We start from the raw sequence: 19455 nt of genomic DNA on the forward strand, positions 1-19455 counted from the left end.
GAGAATATATGGCATTTACAATTGCCAGAAAGTGACAAGCATGTTCTACTCAAGAAAAAGAGAAAATAGTTCCATATAAGTAGAAGACAGACCTCAAGAATGGTGGAAAAAACAGGAAGAAGGAGTCTACATCTACATGTTGGTGCCACATGATATAGTAAGTATAGTTTTTAGAATGAAAAAATGTAAATCTAGTCATTGTAGGTTATTTTAATGCTTAGTTTTAATATGAAGTAATCCTGACCTATGACAGTCATACTTGGGTATTTTTCTTTAAATACCTAAAACCAATGTAAGTTTACTCCTTTTAAATGGAAGCAGAGAAAAAGATTGACTAAAAAGTTGACAAATTCACTCTTTAAAAAGCAACCATGAGGGGCTGGGGTTGTGGCTCAGCGGTGGAGTGCTTCCCTAGCACATGTGGGGCCCTGGGTTCGATCCCCAGGACCACATAAAAATAAATAAAGATATTGTGTCCAACTACAACTAAAATATATTTTTTAAGAAAAACAGGAAACTAGAAAAATTGATCAAAACCATTCTGCAGCCCAAACAAAGGCCAAGTAAGTTGAAAAAAAAAAAAGTTTATGAAAACCAGCTGAATGTAGGTTAAGAAGAGTGGGGGATCTGTGGTATCCTTGCCTGGAGCTGCTCTTATCATCCCCGTCCCTGGCTCAGGTGTTATGAAAATTCTTCCTAGTCAGAGCTGGCTGGGTTAAACAGCACCTTTCCTGCTGGATGGGACTAAATTGATGGAGCAAAGGGTATAAAAACCAACATGGAGCCAATACCATGCCATTTTTGTTACTATGGCTCTATTGTATAATTTAAGGTCTGATATTGTGATGCCTCCTGCTTTGCTTTTCTCACTAAGGATTATTGCTTTAGCTATTTTTGGCCTCTTATTTTTCCAAATAAATTCCATGACTACCTTTTCTATTTCTATGAAGAATGACACTAGAATTTTAATAGGAATTGCATTAAATCTGTATAGTGCTTCTGATAATATGGTCATTTTGATAATATTAATTCTGTTTATCCAAGAACATGGGAGATCTTTCCATCTTCTAAGGTTTACCATCTCTATTGTTACATTGATTCCCAAGCATTTTATTTTATTTTGTTGAGGGTATTGTGAATGGGAGAGTTTTCCTAATTTCTCTTTCAACTGATTCATCTTTGGTATACAGGAACAAAATTGATTTATGGGTGTTAATTTTATAGCCTGCTACTTTACTGAATTCACTTATGAATCCTAAAAGTTTTCTTGTTGGAGTTTTTTAGGTTTTCTAAATATAGAATCATCAGCAAATAGGGATAGTTTGAGCTCTTCTTTTCCTACTCCTATCACTTTAATTTCTTTCTTTCGCCTAACTGCCCTGGCTAGAGTTTCAAGGACTATGTTGAATAGAAGTGGTGAAAGGGCATCTCTGTTTTGTTCTGGTTTTTAGACAAAATGCTTTCAGTTTTTCTCCACTTAGGCTTGGGTTTGTCATATATAGCTCTACAATGTTGAGATATGTTCCTTCTATCCCTAGGTTTTCTAGTGTTTTAAACATGAATGCATGCTATATTTTGTCAAATATATTCTCTGCATCTATTGCAAAAAACAGCATGGTATTGGCACCAAAAGAGGCATGAAGACCAATGGAACAGGAGAGAGACAAACCCACATAAATACAGATATCTCATACTAGACAAAGGCACCAAAAAAATATGTCAGAGAAAACATAGCCTCTTCAACAAATGATGCTGGGATAACTGGAAATCCATATGTAGTAGAATGAAATTTAATACCTCTCTCTCACTCTACACAAAACTCAACCCTGCACCTACTAGAACAGAATGTAGGCCCAACACTCCAACATGTCAACTTAGGAACTAAGTTTCTTAAGACTCCTGAAGTACAGAAGTAAAATAAAAAAACAATACATGGGATGGTATCAAACTAAAAACCTTCTTCATAGTAAAGGAAACATCAAGAGCATGAAGAAAGAACCTACAGAATGGGAGAAAAATTTTTCTACCTGCACCTCAGATAAGGTGATAATTTCCAGGATATAAAAAGAACTTAAAAAGCTTAACACCAAAACAAACAAACATACAAATAATCCCATCAAATAGGTAAGGAAGTAAAGAAATACTTCTCAAAAGAAGAAATACAAACGGTCAACAAATATATTAAAAAAATGATTAATATCTCTAGCAATTAGAGAAATGCAAATCAAAACTACACTGAGATTTCACCTCACTCTGACCAGAATGGCAGTTATCAAGAATATAGGTAACAATAAATGCTGACGAGGATGTGGGGAAAAGAGTACATTTTGTACTCCTTTGTTTGTTTTTTGTTTTTCTGTTTTTTGTTTTTTGTTTTTTTTGTTGTTGTTGTTCTTGGGACTTCAAATTAGTGCAACCACTCTGAAAACCAGTATGGAGACTCCTCAAAAAACTAGGAATGGAAACACCATTTGACCCAGTTATCACACTCTTCGGCATATATTTAAAGGACTTAAAATCATCATACTACAGTGATGCAGCCACATTAATGTTTTGTTTTGTTTTATTTTGTTTTTAGCGGCGCTGGAGATTGAACTCAGGGCCTTGTACATGCGAGCGAGGCAAGCACTCTACCAACTGAGCTATATCCCCAGCCCCACATTAATGTTTACAGCAGCACAATATACAATAGCTAACTATGGAACCAACCTGGATGCCCATCAACAGATGAATGGATAAAGAAATTATGATCTATATACACAATGGAATATTACTCAGTCACAAAGAAAAATGACTTTATAACATTCACCTGTAAATGGATGCATCTGGAGACTATCATGCTAAGTGAAATAAGCCAATTCCAAAAACCAAAGGTCAGATGTTCTCTCTGATATATGGATGCTAACTGACAATAAAGTGGTGGTGGGAGGGGGAGAACAGAAGTTCAATGGATTAGACAAAGGGGTATGGAGGGAATGGATGGGGGACAGGAATAGGAAAGACAGTGGAGTGAATGTGACATAACTTTCCTATGTACATATATGAATACACCACAATGAATCACACCAACATGTACATTCACAACACTGGGATCCTAATTAGAATAATATATTCTCCATACTTGTATAAATATATCAAGATAGATTCTACTGTTATGTACAACTAAAAAGAAAAAACAAAAAAGAAAAAACCTACATGAAGCATTATTAGTAAAACAAATTTGGTGGAAATAAATAAAGAAAATCAGCTATGCTAGTTTCAGGTTGCCATGTTAGTCTTGATTGGTGTTGAGATGGAAAATGAAGAAACAATCAGAAACTAAACAGAAGGATACTAGAAATGAAATAGACATAGTCAGACTAGATAAGGTCTCCACATAGCCTTATATCATGACTGACAAAAAAAGGCTATGTATATATGTAGGAGAGACCAAAACAGGTCTGGCAGAAGCAAAAGGTAAGGCAGAGTTGAAAACTGCTTGAATTTTAAATGTACTCCCTAATCAATGTTCATGTTCTGGCAGAGAACAGAAACCTTGCCAGAGGTGTTTGAGCACAACCACTCCTCATTGTTTGACCATAACCTATGCAGATCCAAGTGCAAACCAAAGGAAATTGGACTAAAGAAACTAATTTCTTTTTATTTTTTAAAAAGGACTGATATAAATCAGCATATACTAACTATAAAGGGATCCAATTCCATAGATTAAGTCCAGGCAATTTACTAAAAAACCTCTATCCCACCTTGGGGGAAAATCCAAAATGAGAGTTTTTATGCTATATTATCAACAATGTCCAGTTTTCAACAAAAAATTATGAGACATATAACAAAAATCATAAAAGTGTGGTCTAAACTCAGGAAAGAGAGGTAAATATAAGTTTACTCTGAGTTAGCCCAAATGTTGGATTTAGCAGACAAGAACTTCAAGGCAGTGATAATAACAATGTTCAGCTGGGCCCATGCCTGTAGTTCCAGCTACTCTAGAGGCTGAGGCAGGAGGATTGCTTGTGCCCAGGAGTCTGATGCCAGCATGGGAACACAGAAAAACCCTGCCTCAAAACAATAACAAAACAAAACAAAACAAATTAACCCAAATAAATAAAAGGAATAAAACCATGTTTAAGATTGAAAGGAAAATATGATGACAGTGACTGTATAAATAAGAGATTCTCAATAATGAAATAGACTATAGAAAAGAACCACAGATATTCTAGAACTCATACTTTCCATATTAATCTGTTTTTGACGAAGTATAACTATCTACTTTCTTATATTAGTCAACATTTTAAACATATGTTAAGAATGTCCATAACACTTAAGATATGAGATGTTAAACTGTTACATTTTATAAGCTTTACAGTAATTTTGTATAAAAGTAAAGCTGCTTTGTCTTTTTCTACTGAACCATTCAAATGATTTTTTCTTTCCACCATTTGGAAATAGTCTCTACATACACATAAGTCAAATAAAGTTATATTTTGAAATTATGAATATGATTAAAATAAAATAGGGAAAAGTATTCCTACTGAACTACTCAAAGATGTGAATTCATTTTTAAGTGGAATTACTTTTAAGTAGAGATTTTGAACATGGTATAAAATCAAAGTAACCAAAGGTAATGCTATGTGGTATTTGCAGTTTGGGAATTATTTAGGACTGTAATTTTACTTTCATTGTTAGTTTTCAGCATCTATCAAGAATATTTACAGAATTATTTAAGTTTAGCATTTGCAGACAATTAATAAAATATTACTTGATATCATAAATCCATTCTTGCACTAAGATACATAAATAATTTTTATACTATTAATTATCAACTGGATTATAATACTCGTGTACTTACAAAGTTTGTACTTATATATATTGTGATATATTATTAGTTGGCAGATTTTCAAATCATAATCAAAGAATGGTACTATTAAAAATATTTCATTCTTTTCACTTATTTGTAATTTCTTAGTGGACAGTTATTTTAAATTCAATGGTTTTTACCAAATTTTCTTATTTTGATTCTTTGTATTGTAAGGATCATTTATTATAACATTTAATAGACTATTTTTTTTCTCATTTTTAGCAAGGACAACATACATTACTGAACCACTAATTTTCCAGATATTTCTTAAAGTATATGCTAGTTACCTAATAACTAATAATATTATAAATTTGTATTTCTCAGCCTAACATATTACCACAGGAGAAAGTTAAGTGCCCTCTATTTGGTATAAACTATACTATTTTTCACTAACAGCTACCTAGGATAATGTTAATTGAAGTAGAAAAAGTATACTTACTCAGTTATAAATTCAGGGTTTGTAAAGCTGAGGTTGGTTAAATGACCTTCAAGTTTAGAAGATTCATGCGTGTTTAAGGCTGGAGTGGTCTGAGTGGCGAGTACAGCTCTTTTTTCATCTTTCTCCAGTGCTTTTTTTTTCCCACCATTTTGGAAATATTCTCTGCATACACTACAAGTCAAAATAAAGTTGTATTTTAAAATTATGGATATGATTAAAATAAAATGGACAAAAGTCTATCAATCCCTAGAGAAAACTCCCAAATTAAAGAGTTCTGTTTTTAAATGTTAGACAAAAGCAAATTTGAGCAATTTGTAGCACTTTTAAATTGTTAAAATAGTTATGTAACATGGAATGATCATAGATTATCTTTAATAAACAACAACAAAAAATGTTCTTCAAGGGTATAGATATACCTGTGTATAGTTTAATTAATTTCAACAAAAACACAAGTCCCTCCAGCAAAGTTTAGATAACTATTCAGTGACAACACCCAGAAATAATAGGCAGAGAGTTAATTTGGAGCTAGCTTTATTGGTAATAGATACTTTTTAAAAAAGTTTCTTTTGGTTTAACATAACAAAGTCAGGTTAACATATTAAGAGATCATTTTTCTTTTTATTTGCTTTAAGAAAGGGCATAACAACTAGATCAGGTAGAAATGGTATCATACTATGTTAGAAAAACCAAACCGGTATTACTGCATTCTCATACCATAACACCACAAAAGATTTCTGTAACCTCAACAAGTGTGGGGATTTCTCTTTACCAGACAACTGGCAAGCAAGCAATTCTGCATAGGGTAATGTATATAAGAAAGGGCAAGGAGATTCCATATCCTCTCCAGACATGCCATCTTCCATGAACCTCCATGTGTTTAGCTATCTGAAAGCCCTCAAACCCTGTCTTTTCAGGTTTTTATGGAGACTTCCTTGCATAGGTATGACTGAAGCATGCACAACAACACTGAAATGTGACTGGACAAAAAGGGTATGATCTAATGCTACTGGTCTAGGTGTGGAAACCCAGCAAGGCCTGAATTATTCTTGGCTTCTCTGTGCATCATTTTCCCCTCCAGAGCACAGGGCAGGACCCTTCTGAAATGAGGATGGTCTTATAACCTCCTATCAGACAAGTAGGGTAGAAAATTTCTTTATGCCCAACTTCAAGAAAGAAAAGCAGGGAAAGATCAGTTTCTATGACTTTCCTCAGGGAAAAGAAATTCTATTTTTTATGGCCTACTCTGGGGAGGGAGTTATGAATAAGGAACTCTTGATAAAAACCTATTACATGTCATAACAGTACACATGCAATAAAGGTATAAGTTCAAACAGAATAGAAGTCTGAACATAACAGTGCTTTTTAAGTAACACTTTGAAATTATTCCTCTCCTTCAGAAAACCATTCCTGTTTGTTCCAATTCTTACACAATTAAAATAGATTTTTCAGGATGTATCATTTCAGCCCAGATAAGTCTATGTCAGATTGCTATCCTGAATCAGAAACTTAGGATTAGCACAGACTTATAAATAACTTTCTTAATATTTATTATCTACTTAAATCTCATTATAGGGTAAGTACAGTAAGACACCATACCTAGACATGTAATGGGACAAGAAAAATACCACAGAATCAACGCAAATATTTATTAGCCATTAAAGCCAAGAAACAAAGGGAAAATGACTAATGAGAACTAGCTTTACCGACAAGAGATACACACTAGAAAAAATTAACTGATACACTAACCAAAACTACTTAAAGGAGGATGGAATCTGAATAAATTTTCTTTTTTTTTAGATTCTTAAAATTAACCACATTATCATTTATTATCATTATAATAATACTATTATTATTATTTCATACTTAAAAACAAAGCTAGACTATTTTTCTCCACAAACACTGCTTGGTAAAACTACAGAAACACATTGTAAGTAAAGAATTAAAGAAAAAGTCATTTACAACTGTATATAACAAGCAGAACTATGATTTAAGAGGAAAATATTCATTTCTCTCATACAGGATGCCATTAGTTCAACTTCAGTTTTGCTTAGTTCTTATTATGTAAGATGTAAGACTTCTTTAATTTATCATATGTAGATTTAGTGTTCACTATAAATATATACAGGAGTTGAAATCCATCATTATCCTAGTATTTATTAAGTTCCTATAATGTAGAGGACATAGCTGATAACAAAACAAATTGTGATGACAAAAATTGAAGATGACTACTCTCAAGAAGCTTAGATTCAAGTAGGCAGGGTGGTGTACACTTATAATCCCAGCTACTCAGAAGGCTGAGACAGGAGGATCTCAAGTTAGTGGTCAGCCTGGGCAACTTAAGGGGGACACTGTCTCAAATAAATAAACAAATAAATAAATAAATAAATAAAGGTCTAGGGATGTAGCTCTGTAGTAAAGCACTTGCCTAGGATGTGCAAGGCACTGGATTGAATCCCAGCACCAAAAAAAAAAAAAAAAAAGCTCAACTTGTGAAGAAGACAAATAATCACATAACAATGAAGAAAATAAAACTGATAGAGAAAAGCAAAAACTTTTCATCAACTTGGAATTGATATTAAAATAATGCATTTCATTAAGACATGAAACACGAGATTAAAAAGTGTGCTTACCTTTCTGTCAGGTAGAACTACATAAAATTGCAGATATTCAAAAGTTATTGAGCCACAAAAATTTTAGTGAGTCAGGTAAAGACTGTGTGACAGTAAAGTATGATGAAAGTGGCAAAATCACATAACACAAACTAAGCCTCACCACCAAGAGAAAATCCAAATCTAAATGGGAAAAACATAAGGCAAGATTTGGGCCCTACTGAATCAGAACATCTGCTACTGGAAGTTCAAAGAAAGGAACCTGGAAAGTAGACAGGAAGGACTGTTAGCAAAGGTGAGAGTCTTGACAGAACAGTGTTAGGTAGGGGGTCACCTTGGAAAAAGGGCAGTTATCTCTGGAGGCATGATGATAAAGGGAAAGAATGAAGCAACTACAGGATACTCCTGAGATATATTTGGGTGTATAAAATATGTAAGATCAAAAGAAGACACTATGGCTCTGAATTTCCATTCATAGCAAATAAATTTTGAGAATTAAAAATAAAGTAAGGGGGGCTGGGGTTGTAACTTAGTGGTAGAGTGCTTGCCTGGCATTTGTGAGACACTAGGTTCAATTCTCAGCATCACATATAAATAAATAAAATAAAGGTCCACCTACAATTATAAAAATATTAAATCAAAACAAAGTAAGCTACCCAAACCCATACGTGTATATCTACAGAAACTCCAGTACTGTAAACAATACAATAGTGAAAGTACCTAAAGTTCTTAATTTGGTATTCTATAGATTTAAAACAATCCCAACCAGAATTCCAGCAATTTATTTTGTGAATACAAACTGTTTCTATAGTTTATATAATGTATTCATATTCATCAGAGTTCTCTAGAGAAAAAAAAACTCACAGATACTGACAGATCTCTCATACACACTGTCTCTCAATATCTATCTATTCAGAGACCCAGATATATACAGATATCTAGAAAAAGTATTATAATTAATTGCTTGATTTATTACGTCCCATGACCTGTGTCTGTAAGGTGGAGAACCCAGCAGGTACTGTAATCCCTGTGGAAATCCAAATGTACAAGTTCCACTCCAAGTCTAAAGGTATGCCAATGGTGCCAGGTTCCAGTGTGAGGGCAGAACACTCATGTCTCAGCTCCAGTAATCAGGAAGACAGGAGGAGAAAGGAAGGTGCACAGAAATTTCCCTTCCATGTGTTGGTTCAATAGAAGGGATATTAGCTATTCATATGGGGAGGCATAGTCTATCTTACTTGGTTTATCAATTCAAATGTTAATCTTGCCAGAAACATGCTTGTAGACACACTCTGCAAGAGCATCTAGCCAAATATCTGGGGACCTCATGAGCTGGTCAAGTTGTGAATAATATTCCATAACACAAAGAATTAGCCACCAAATATGAAGAGGAAAAAGACCCAGAATAGCCAACACAATATTGAAGAAGATGACCAAATTGGAAGATTAACAACATCAACTTCAAGACTTACAAGAAAGCTACAGCAATCAGACAATATAGTAGCAATGAAAGAAGAGATAAACAGAGTAATGGAACACAAATAGAGAGCTTGAAAAAAGATTCACTAAAACTACAGTCAACTGAATTTCAACAAAGGCAATACAATGGAGGGAAAAAGACAATCTTTTGAGCAAGTTTGGCTGGAACAACTGGACATCCACATGAAAAAAAGAAATCTAGACACAGACCTTATATCTTTCACAAAATTAACTCAAAATGGATTATAGACCTAAAAATAAAAATTCAAAACTATAAACTTCTGGAAAATAGCACAGGAAAAAATCTAGATGGCCTTGGGCATAATGATAACCATTTAGATTTAAGACCAAAGATATAATTTGATGAAGAAAAAAAACTGATAAGATAGAATTCATTACAATTAAATATTTTCACTCTGCAAATGATATGATTAGGACTCTTTCCCAAAAATATACCAAGGACTCACAAAACTAAACAAGAAAACAAACATTCCCCTAAGTGGACAAAAGACATAAAAAGACACCTCACCAAAGAAGATATGCAGATTAAAATTAGCATATAAAAAGTATTCAACACCATATGCCACTAGAAAAGGCAAATCAAAATGACAGTGAGATGTCATTATATATCTATTAGAAGGGTTAAAGTACAGAACACTGAAAGCATCAAATGTGTTAGAATACATAACAACAGAAATGCTCATTCATTACTAGTGGGAATGTAAAAACTGTGCAGTCACTTTGAAAGACAGTTCTGCAGCTTCAGTTTTTTTTCTTTTCTTTTTTTTTTTTTTGGTACATAGGGGTGTTAAAACAACGATCAACATTTCCAGCCCTTTTTTATATTTTATTTGGAAACAGGGTCTCACTGAGTTGCTTAGGGCCTAAGTTGCTGAGGCTGACTGAACTTGTGATCCTCCTGCCTCAGCCTCTCAAATCACTAAGATTATAGGCATGCGCCGCTGAGCCTGGCTTAACAGTTTCTTTAAAAAGCTAAACAATCTTACCATACTATCCAGCAATTATGGTTCTTGGTGTCTATCTAAAGGAGTTGCAAACTTACATCTATACAAAATCACATACAGATGTCTATAATAACTTTATTCATAATAATAGACATAATAGACATCCTTCTATGAGTGGTAGCATAAATAAATAGTGGTACATACAGGCAATGGAATACATGGCTAAAACCAAATGCACCATGAAAAGATATGAAGGAACTTTAAATGCATATTATTAGATGAAAGAAATCAATCTCAAAAGGCTACTTATTGCAGGATTTCAGCTATGTAACATTTTGGAAAAGGAAATCCATGAAGACAGTGAAAAGTCAGGGGTTTCTGGGGAAAGGAGAATGCATAGAGAATTTTTTTTAGGGCAAAAAAATATTCTGTATGAAACCATAATTGTAGATACATGTTATTAAACATTATTCAAAATTCACAGAACATCCAATACCTAGAGTGAACCTAATGTAAATCATGCGTATTCGGTGAAAATAATGTGTCAATGTTGGTTGAGGAATTATAACAAACACACCACTCTGATGAGAGTGATGAAAGTAGGAGAGGGTGTGCTTGGGGTTAGTTATATATGGGAACTCTGTACTTGGTGTTCAGTTTTATTGTGAACCCACTGCTCTCAAAAATAAAGTCTATTTAAAAGAGAAAACAAAACAAAACAAAAATCCTGGGGTACCATGTTCTGGACAGGAAAGGTGCCTTAAATATTAGCCAAAAGTTAGTAACTTACATACTTTTGTGAAATTCGTAAAGTAGTTTATAAGACAGACAAGATAAGAAAGATTTAGTCAAATTAATTGGAAAGGAAGAAATGAAAATCTGTGTATTTACAGATAAAATGAATAATTAGAGGTAACTCAAGAAAACCAATCATAAAGTAACACAAACAGCAACAGAATTCACTTAAATAGTACAATGTAAAAAATACAAAAATAACCAAAACCATCCACACACACATATACACAAACAATAGCTCATTAGAATATATAACGGGAGGGAAGATCACAAGTACTAGAAGAAAATATGAGTAACAAAAAGGAATTCCTATATTCTGGAAACCAAGAAAGGTTTTCTTTTTATATTTTTATTTGACACTAATTATACATATTTATGGGGTACAATATGACATTTCAATATATGTACATGATGTGTAACGATCATATGGCTACATGTGTAATGTATAAATCTTTTCCAAGATGATAAAAATCTAAAAACACTGACTATCTAAAAGCAGAAACCTTCTGTGTACACTAAGTTTTAAGCAGACTTTTGTTGAAAGTCTGCTTTTTTAAAAACCTACTTTAGCTCTTGAAGTGAAACTGTTCTCTTAGAATTATCGACGAAGAAAGGAATTGCATATAATTCAAGTTAAAATTATACAATTCAAATTTCAAAATTCAATATTGCTTCAAAGTCTTTTTGCTCAAAGTAGCTTTGGATTTAAACTGAACTTATTATAATTTGTCTTAAGATATTTTCCTACTGTGTGTGTGTGCTTATGTGTGTATGCATACACATATGTATTCTATAATTTGTAATTTTTTTTCTAAATCCAGTTGTGCCTAATACATTGCACTTGAGAGTTACATCTCTTTTTGTTTCTGTTTTCCAAAACTCTTGTTTTTATTTTTGTTTTGTTTGGCACTAGGGATTTAACCAAGGGAGCACTTTACCACTGATCTACAACCCAAACCCTTTTTAAAAATTTTTTATTTTGAGAAAGGATCTCGCTAAGTTACTTAGGGTCTTGCTAAATTGCTGAGGCTTGCTTTCAACTTGCAATTCTCCTGTCTCAGCCTCCCAAGTCACTGGGATTACAGGCATGTTCCACTGAACCTGGTTCATAACACTCTTTGGACAAATATAAGTTCTGCAGAAGATACCATATTCGAAATATGTAATATGCATACTTATTAACATATCTTGTTCCTTTTTCAGCAGTTTTATCTGAATTATTTTTTTTACCAGTTTGCCCTAAAAGTGACCTGTTTCAGAACACATGCAGATATAATAATTCTTGATAAAACAAATCCAAGGGAGGGGGAAAAGAGGGAAGTATAATTCATTATACAAGTAAAAGATAACAATGAATGCTCCTATGAGACTACCATGTATCAAAGTCCATTTAAGAAATAAAGTCTGAGGGCTTGCCTGCTATATCAGAATACTAATTTAAAAGAAATATTGTTAAAAGCCAAAAATGATGGACTTAGACAGTAACAGTGTTGATTTCTTGACAGGATTACATTATTTTTTTTCTGTTTCAAGGGAAATTCTTGGCTTTATAGTACACCTTATTTTGTTTCTTAGCTTGATGAAGAAAATGTATAATGTGTAGAACAGATTTATAACTATTTTCTCTCTATAACCAAGCAAATAAAATCATATAATTTCAAGCATCCCATCTCCTGTTTTTTGGCTCCTTCCTTAGTTCAATTCACAGTTCTCTGACTCCACAACCCACCATTATCACCTCGTCACTGCTCTCACTCACTTCATATTTTTAATTCCTTTCTTACCTGATCATCAGAATCACCTCAGTGTATACACCATCATCTCCCTTGCCCCTCTTGAGTCAGTATACTTATTTGAACATTAATTCTAGTACACTGTGCTATCAATTCACTATCTCATTTTCCAAGAAAACTGTTCAACTCTAACTTGATTATTGCCTTGATTAGTGCAGCAATCTTCTAACTGGTTGCCTTACACCTTTACCATTCCTATCCAATAATCTTAACACAGAAATTAATTCTTACAAATTTTTGACACACTGTAAAAAGTTAATAAAATGTCTTTTCTCTTGTCAAAACATCCAATGACTTCGTTTCACTCAGAATAAAAGCCAGTATTTTCACAATAGTCTACAAAATCAAGCTGTTTATTATCTTATTTTCTACTACCATCACCACCCCCCAGTGCCCCCCCATTCTCCTCTAGCCACATTAGTGTCTGTGCTGTTTGTGAAATATGCCAGCATCTTTATGCCTCAAGGACTTTGGAAGTGTTAGGGCTGATTTTCTCTCTGACCTCTTCTATAGCTTTTGCATATATCATGTCAGTGAGATCTTTTCTCTAGATCCTACTTAAAACTGTCGTTTTTTCTCCCTTGTTTTATTTTTCTCACAGAACTTACTATTTTCTGACCTATTGTATATTTAATTAATGGGTTTTTTTCTTGACTCTCACCCCTACTAGCATGTAAGCGCCATGAGGGCAAGGATTTTATGTATTCAGTTGATTTTGTACTCTCAGAACCTATAATGTGACTGGTAGACAGTTGCTAAATATTTATTAAATAAACAAATGAAAAAGTTTCTATATTTTGAATAAATGAAATATTATTTCATAGTTTTAAAATAAGATTAAAACTTTTTAAATAAAAAATAATTGAAAGGAAATTTAAATTGGAAGCCATCATAAATTTATTATTCATGAAAAAGGATGATGTTTTATTTCCTGGGAATTCATTTTTAAATTCAGCCAGTATATAATCTTTTCTTATAATTGTGCTACAGTAAAAGAATGTGAGCAGTTCATTTTCTGATTTTTTTTAACAGTAGAATTTACATTTAAAGAAAACAAACATCCAAAGTCTATATAAATGCTGGAATACACGGAATTATACAACAAAAATTCAGAATTCTAAAATTTTTGGTATGTTTTTAAATATTAAAATATTCACTTTTACTGAATCCAAATATAGTTATCTAAAGAAATTTCTATTCTATAACTTATATGCATGAGTGAAGAATTAAGTCCTTTCTTTTCTATTTTAAAATGTTTAAATCTTATTAAAATTATTAAATGCCTTATTAAATTTTCCATCTTAATGTTCAAATGTTACCATATTTAAAAATCATATTTCAAAAATTTAAACAGAAAAATAAATGTTATGTCAAAGAAAACATTTTCACTGAAAAAAGGAAATAAACCTAGGAAAAGTAAAGCAAGTGAGAAAAAAGGTTGTTTAAATGACAACATCTTTTTTTGTTGTTCATTCCACATTTTTTATTGGTGCATATAGTGTATGCCTGTTTTATAGTATTTCTAGTTTTCCATTTTGGTACAATAAATTATACATAGCATCACTTAGAGTAAAAAATTAAAAGAATACATCAGAAATCAAAAATATTAGTTCATAAGTACACTCACCTACAACACCATTCAATGCGACCTTCACCTTCACAGGTTTTTGCCCAATGATTATCTGCCAAATTTTTCATTGCAACAGCATATTCACAAAGTGTTTCTTCATCTTCACAGTGTTCTCGCCAGATCTTATCAAAATCTCCCACTAAAAACAAAGGAAAAATACTAAATGAATTAATCTTGCTTAAACACGTATAATCTAATTTCACTAAAATCTAAAATAGTTTTAAACATATTTTAAAAGTTCCTTTGTGTAAATAGAATCATCATTTGTATTATGATGATTTGATAATTTTACCATTTTGAATGGATGGATTTGTAAATCAAACATAATAAAATTTATATCAATATATGAGTTATTGGTTCATAAACTAAAGATACATTGATAGTGGACAATAGGTGAATGGGCAGTCAAACATTATTTTTTCTATGACCTTGCAGGAACAGGGCAGAAACACTTAAAATTGTTTCTCTATATGCTTATCAGTTCCTTGTATTATAAAGGTTAGATGACAATATAAATTAACAAACAAGTAAATATTTTTATTCACACAGCTGGACTTGCTCTTAGACTTACTGTAAAGAATTATAATCCTAAGGCAAAAATATTGCTTAGAAGACAGTATTTTAGAAGTTTCTCCAAAGTTTTTAGCTGTTACAAGTGTTCTAAATAAAAACTATAAGCTGATTACATTACCTATTCAGCTACCACTGTTTTAGAAAATTAAATCAGTCATTACATTTATTATAAGATTTGAAACATCACAATGAAGACTGATAAAGAACGGTTGGGGAATGGTTTGTCCAAAGAATATTAATGCAGCTTTAAAGGTAAAGAATAAACAAAAGTTATTAGTGTAGATACACTCAATGTCTTCAGACACAGACATGTCTTGCCAGAACAAACTGAAAAAAATGTAAAGATATGCTGGGTGAGAGGTGGAGCACACCTGTAATCTCGGTGACTCAGGAGGCTGAGAGAGGAGGACTACAGGTTTGAGACCAGCCTCAGCAAATCAGTGAGACCCTAAGCAGCTTACTAAGACCCTCTCAACATAAATAGATAGATAGATAGATAGATAGATAGATAGATAGATAGATAGATAGATAGATAAAAAGAGCTGGGGATGTGGTTCAGTGGAAAAGAACCTCCAGGTCCAGTACCAAAACAAAAAAGAACAGAACTAAATGGAGAGATGGTCATTATGCCAGAGCTCTTTCTCCAAGCAAAATTATTGAATTTCAGCTTAAACAGTTTTTTTTAAATAGAAAATGAATTACAGTAACAATTGACACATCAAAACTAATTTGAAAAACTTCCAATTAATCCCATTACCTGGCTATTTTAGGCTCTCAGCCTAATAAGTCCTGAGTTGAAAATCAACTATTAGCCTTCTAGTTTGACCAAGTCAAGAAAGAGAAGTATGGGTACAAACACTCCCTCATATACACATTACTCAATTAAAATGATTGTGGTACCAGTCTCAGCCTAAATTCTATGTTTAAACCTCAAATAGTGTATATTATTCATTTTTATACTAATATTTCCATTAATCATTAATATTTGTATAATGATAGGGCTCTCAATTTTTTTATACCATACACTGGCATTATCTGTCAACTAAAAGCAAGCAATTTTTTTTTTTTCTAAATTCTCAAAAATACCTCAATTTTAGCAACATCTTTGAGATGTAGCTGTCAAATCTCTGGAGAGGTACAGGATGTCCTCAAACAATGTTTTGATTAATGGTTCTTTAATAAACCTATGATAATTCATAACACTATTCTTGACTTTATCCATCAGATTTGATATGGTTCAATGAGGTACAGTATAATTTGAAAGGCATGTTATGTTTTGTTAAGATCAGTATCAACTCTAAAAGGCCCTTTGTTGAACTTTTTTTTACAGCCCTATATAATGTTATATGTACATTATATATAAACAATCTGGAAACCAATGAACCGAATTATTCTGAATCCTGGTCCTACATCAAGATAATACCATAATTACTGACTAAACTCACTTTCACCACATTATATGTTCACAACAGAATAAAGAGCTACTGCCTATAAAAAGACAGTGACAACTGTCTTTTTATAGGCAGTAGGAAAAAAGAAATAGTACACTCATTAATCTGAAGTTAATTTTTAATAATTTTATGATTATTTATTATGACTTTGTAACTATCTTTGTAAAAAATCAAATATAATGAAACATGACGCAATTTTTGCCCTTAATACATTCAAGAACATTTCTATAAAAGTTCTTAAATCACATTAACCATAGAAACTCCTTGATAAACTAATCTTCCCATATGAATTAACCCCTCTCCTGCCATCTGGTATAGCAAATTCTTTTTTCCTTTGAAACGTAACTGAATTTTTTTTTGGAGAGGTTTTATCTGCCAGTTGATCATCTTATAACTCCCTCATATATGCAACTACCATTCTTACAATACTTTGTTGTTTTTATATATNTATCAAGCTGATGCAGAAAATATTTAAATTTTTACCAAACTTGAAATTTGTACTAAACACCAAAATTAAAGACAAGTCAAATTTAGTTGTTAATTTAAAAGTCAGTAGATAGCTGTCAATTGTGGAGAGCCATTCTCACGTGTGACTGGGCGACTCCCGGTTTGGGTCTGAGGCTTCTGGCTATGTTGGAACTTTCCCGGCACTCTCCTGATGAGAGAACCCGTCCGTGTGGGGGTGTGACTGACCACTGACCCCAGGGGCCCAATCACTGACCCTGACCTTGGAGTGCGGCCCCCCCTCAACCTTCACTGGATGGAATTCTCCCCTGAATTTCTTGTTCCCCAGTAAAAGGCTACTCCCTGGCGTGCTCGCTCTCTCTCTCCTGCTAGCCCTGAGTAATCCTTGCTGCCCTACGGGTGGTTCCAGGTTGGAGCCAGAGAGGGGAGCTGTCTCGGACCTGGTCATAGAAAAAGGTAACTGAGTCTGTGTGTTTTATTTCGATCTCTGCTAGCTAACTTTTATGCCAAGAACCTCATTAATGAAACCAATGTGCAGGCCGCATGGTGGAGTCAACCAACAGTAGTAGCTCCAAAGCGGTAAAATTTGAATATTTCAAAATATTGAACAACAGCAGATGAGGTAGAGAGGGAAGATGGGAGGGGAGGGGAGGGGGGATAGTAGGGGATAGGAAAGGTAGCAGAATACAACAGTCACTAATATGGCATTATGTAAAAATGTGAATGTGTAACCGATGTGATTCTGCAATTTGTATTTGGGGTAAAAATGGGAGTTCATAACCCACTTGAATCAAATGTATGAAAGATGATATGTCATGAGCTTTGTAATGTTTTGAACGACCAATAAAAAAAAAAGAAAGAAAACTGGTAAATTTAATAACTTAAAAAAAAATAGTGACTATTCTTAAAGACCAGAAAGTTTTAGAAAAAACAATAAGTTAGAGATGATTTTTCTGTAAATTCCATTGTTCAAAGCTGATCAAAATTTTTCAATTTTTTCTTGCCTTATTGTCAATGAAAAACATGGAGCCAGAAGTACAGTCACATCTATTAAGTTTTTTGATAATAGTACACAGATCTTTTTGAAAAACCTATAACCCTAAGGAAAAATGATTAGTATCCACACAAAACAGACAGGAAGTTACCTGTAGATGGAGGGGGTGGGAGGAAGAATAGGTTGTACAAAGATTCATGCATTTTTACACATGAGGATCATCTGATGTTTAGAAATTCACTAGAAATATTATTATTTTTCTCAATATCTCTATCTTAATTCTTATTCTTAGAAGATATGCTATAACATAGATAATGGTGCATAAATATACTAATGATCATTAGTCTTTAGAAAGAACAAAATCCTGCCACTTTGACAATGTCAATGAACTTGGAGGTCATTACGTTAAATGAAATAACATCAGACAGAAAAATGTTACATGTAATTTATAAAACAGTAGAACTTGGAGAAACAGAGAGTAGGGTGGTAAACGTTAGGGGTTAGAGGGGCCAAAGAAACAAGGGGGCAGATGTTTATCAAAGGGTACAAACTTTATAAAATGAATAAACTCAGAAGATCTAATGTACACCATGGTTATGATACATATACTTGAAATTTGCTAAGGGAGCAGATCTTAAGTGTTCTTACACATACAATCTTTTATTTGCCTAAAAAAAAAAAAGCAGGTAATTATTAATTATTTTTGGCAGTTTAGCCTCAACACCAAAGATTAACAATGCACTAATGGTTCAATGTAAAAGAAAATGTTCTGCAGTTTTATGTACATAAACTCAAAAGGTGGAGATGAAACTATAGTAACAAGAGATAAGTAGGACAGGGAATATAGAGAGACAGACTACAAAGGAACATGAGGGAATACTGAGGGTGATGATACTCTTCTATATTGATTATGACAATGGTTTCATAGGTGCATAATTTCTCTTCAAACTCATGAAATTATATACTTTAAATGGATGCAATCTTAAGTATATAAAATATAACTCAATAAATTTAGGTTTTGAAAATGATGTGCGAATCCCAAAAAAACAAAGGCCAAATGTTTTCTCTAATATGCGAATGCCAATTCACAATAAGGTGTGTGTGTGGGGGGGGAACTAGAGAATAATAGCATTACCTTAGATTAGGTAGAGAGGGAAGTAAAGGAAGGGGAGGGGATGTGGGGATAGGAAAGATAGTAGAACGGGAGAGACATTATTACTTTATGTATACATATGACTGCATAAGCAATATGATTCTACAACATGTACACCCAGAAAAAATGAGAAATTATATCCCATCTATGTATGATATATCAAAGTGCATAAATGCATTCTACTGTCATGTATAACTAATTAAAACAAATTTTAAAAGATTTTTAAAAATTATGTGTGATGAGCACATTAAATTTGA

At 32.9% G+C, this 19455-nt stretch overlaps 1 protein-coding gene across 1 annotated transcript in view; it reads right to left on the minus strand.

Moving 5' to 3' along the window:
- Positions 1–19455, minus strand: part of Bmt2 (base methyltransferase of 25S rRNA 2 homolog) — a 76685-nt gene that overhangs the window by 47753 nt on the left and 9477 nt on the right. Inside the window, exons 2-3 of the mRNA XM_015488263.2 lie at positions 14560–14701; positions 5292–5462 (exon numbers count right to left, since the gene is read on the minus strand). Coding sequence (XP_015343749.1) covers positions 5292–5462; positions 14560–14701 — 313 coding nt within the window. The remainder of the gene's footprint in view (positions 1–5291; positions 5463–14559; positions 14702–19455) is intronic.

This window comes from Marmota marmota, unplaced genomic scaffold (genome assembly GCF_001458135.2).
Source record: "Marmota marmota marmota unplaced genomic scaffold, marMar, whole genome shotgun sequence".
NCBI classification, from domain to species: Eukaryota; Metazoa; Chordata; class Mammalia; order Rodentia; family Sciuridae; genus Marmota; species Marmota marmota.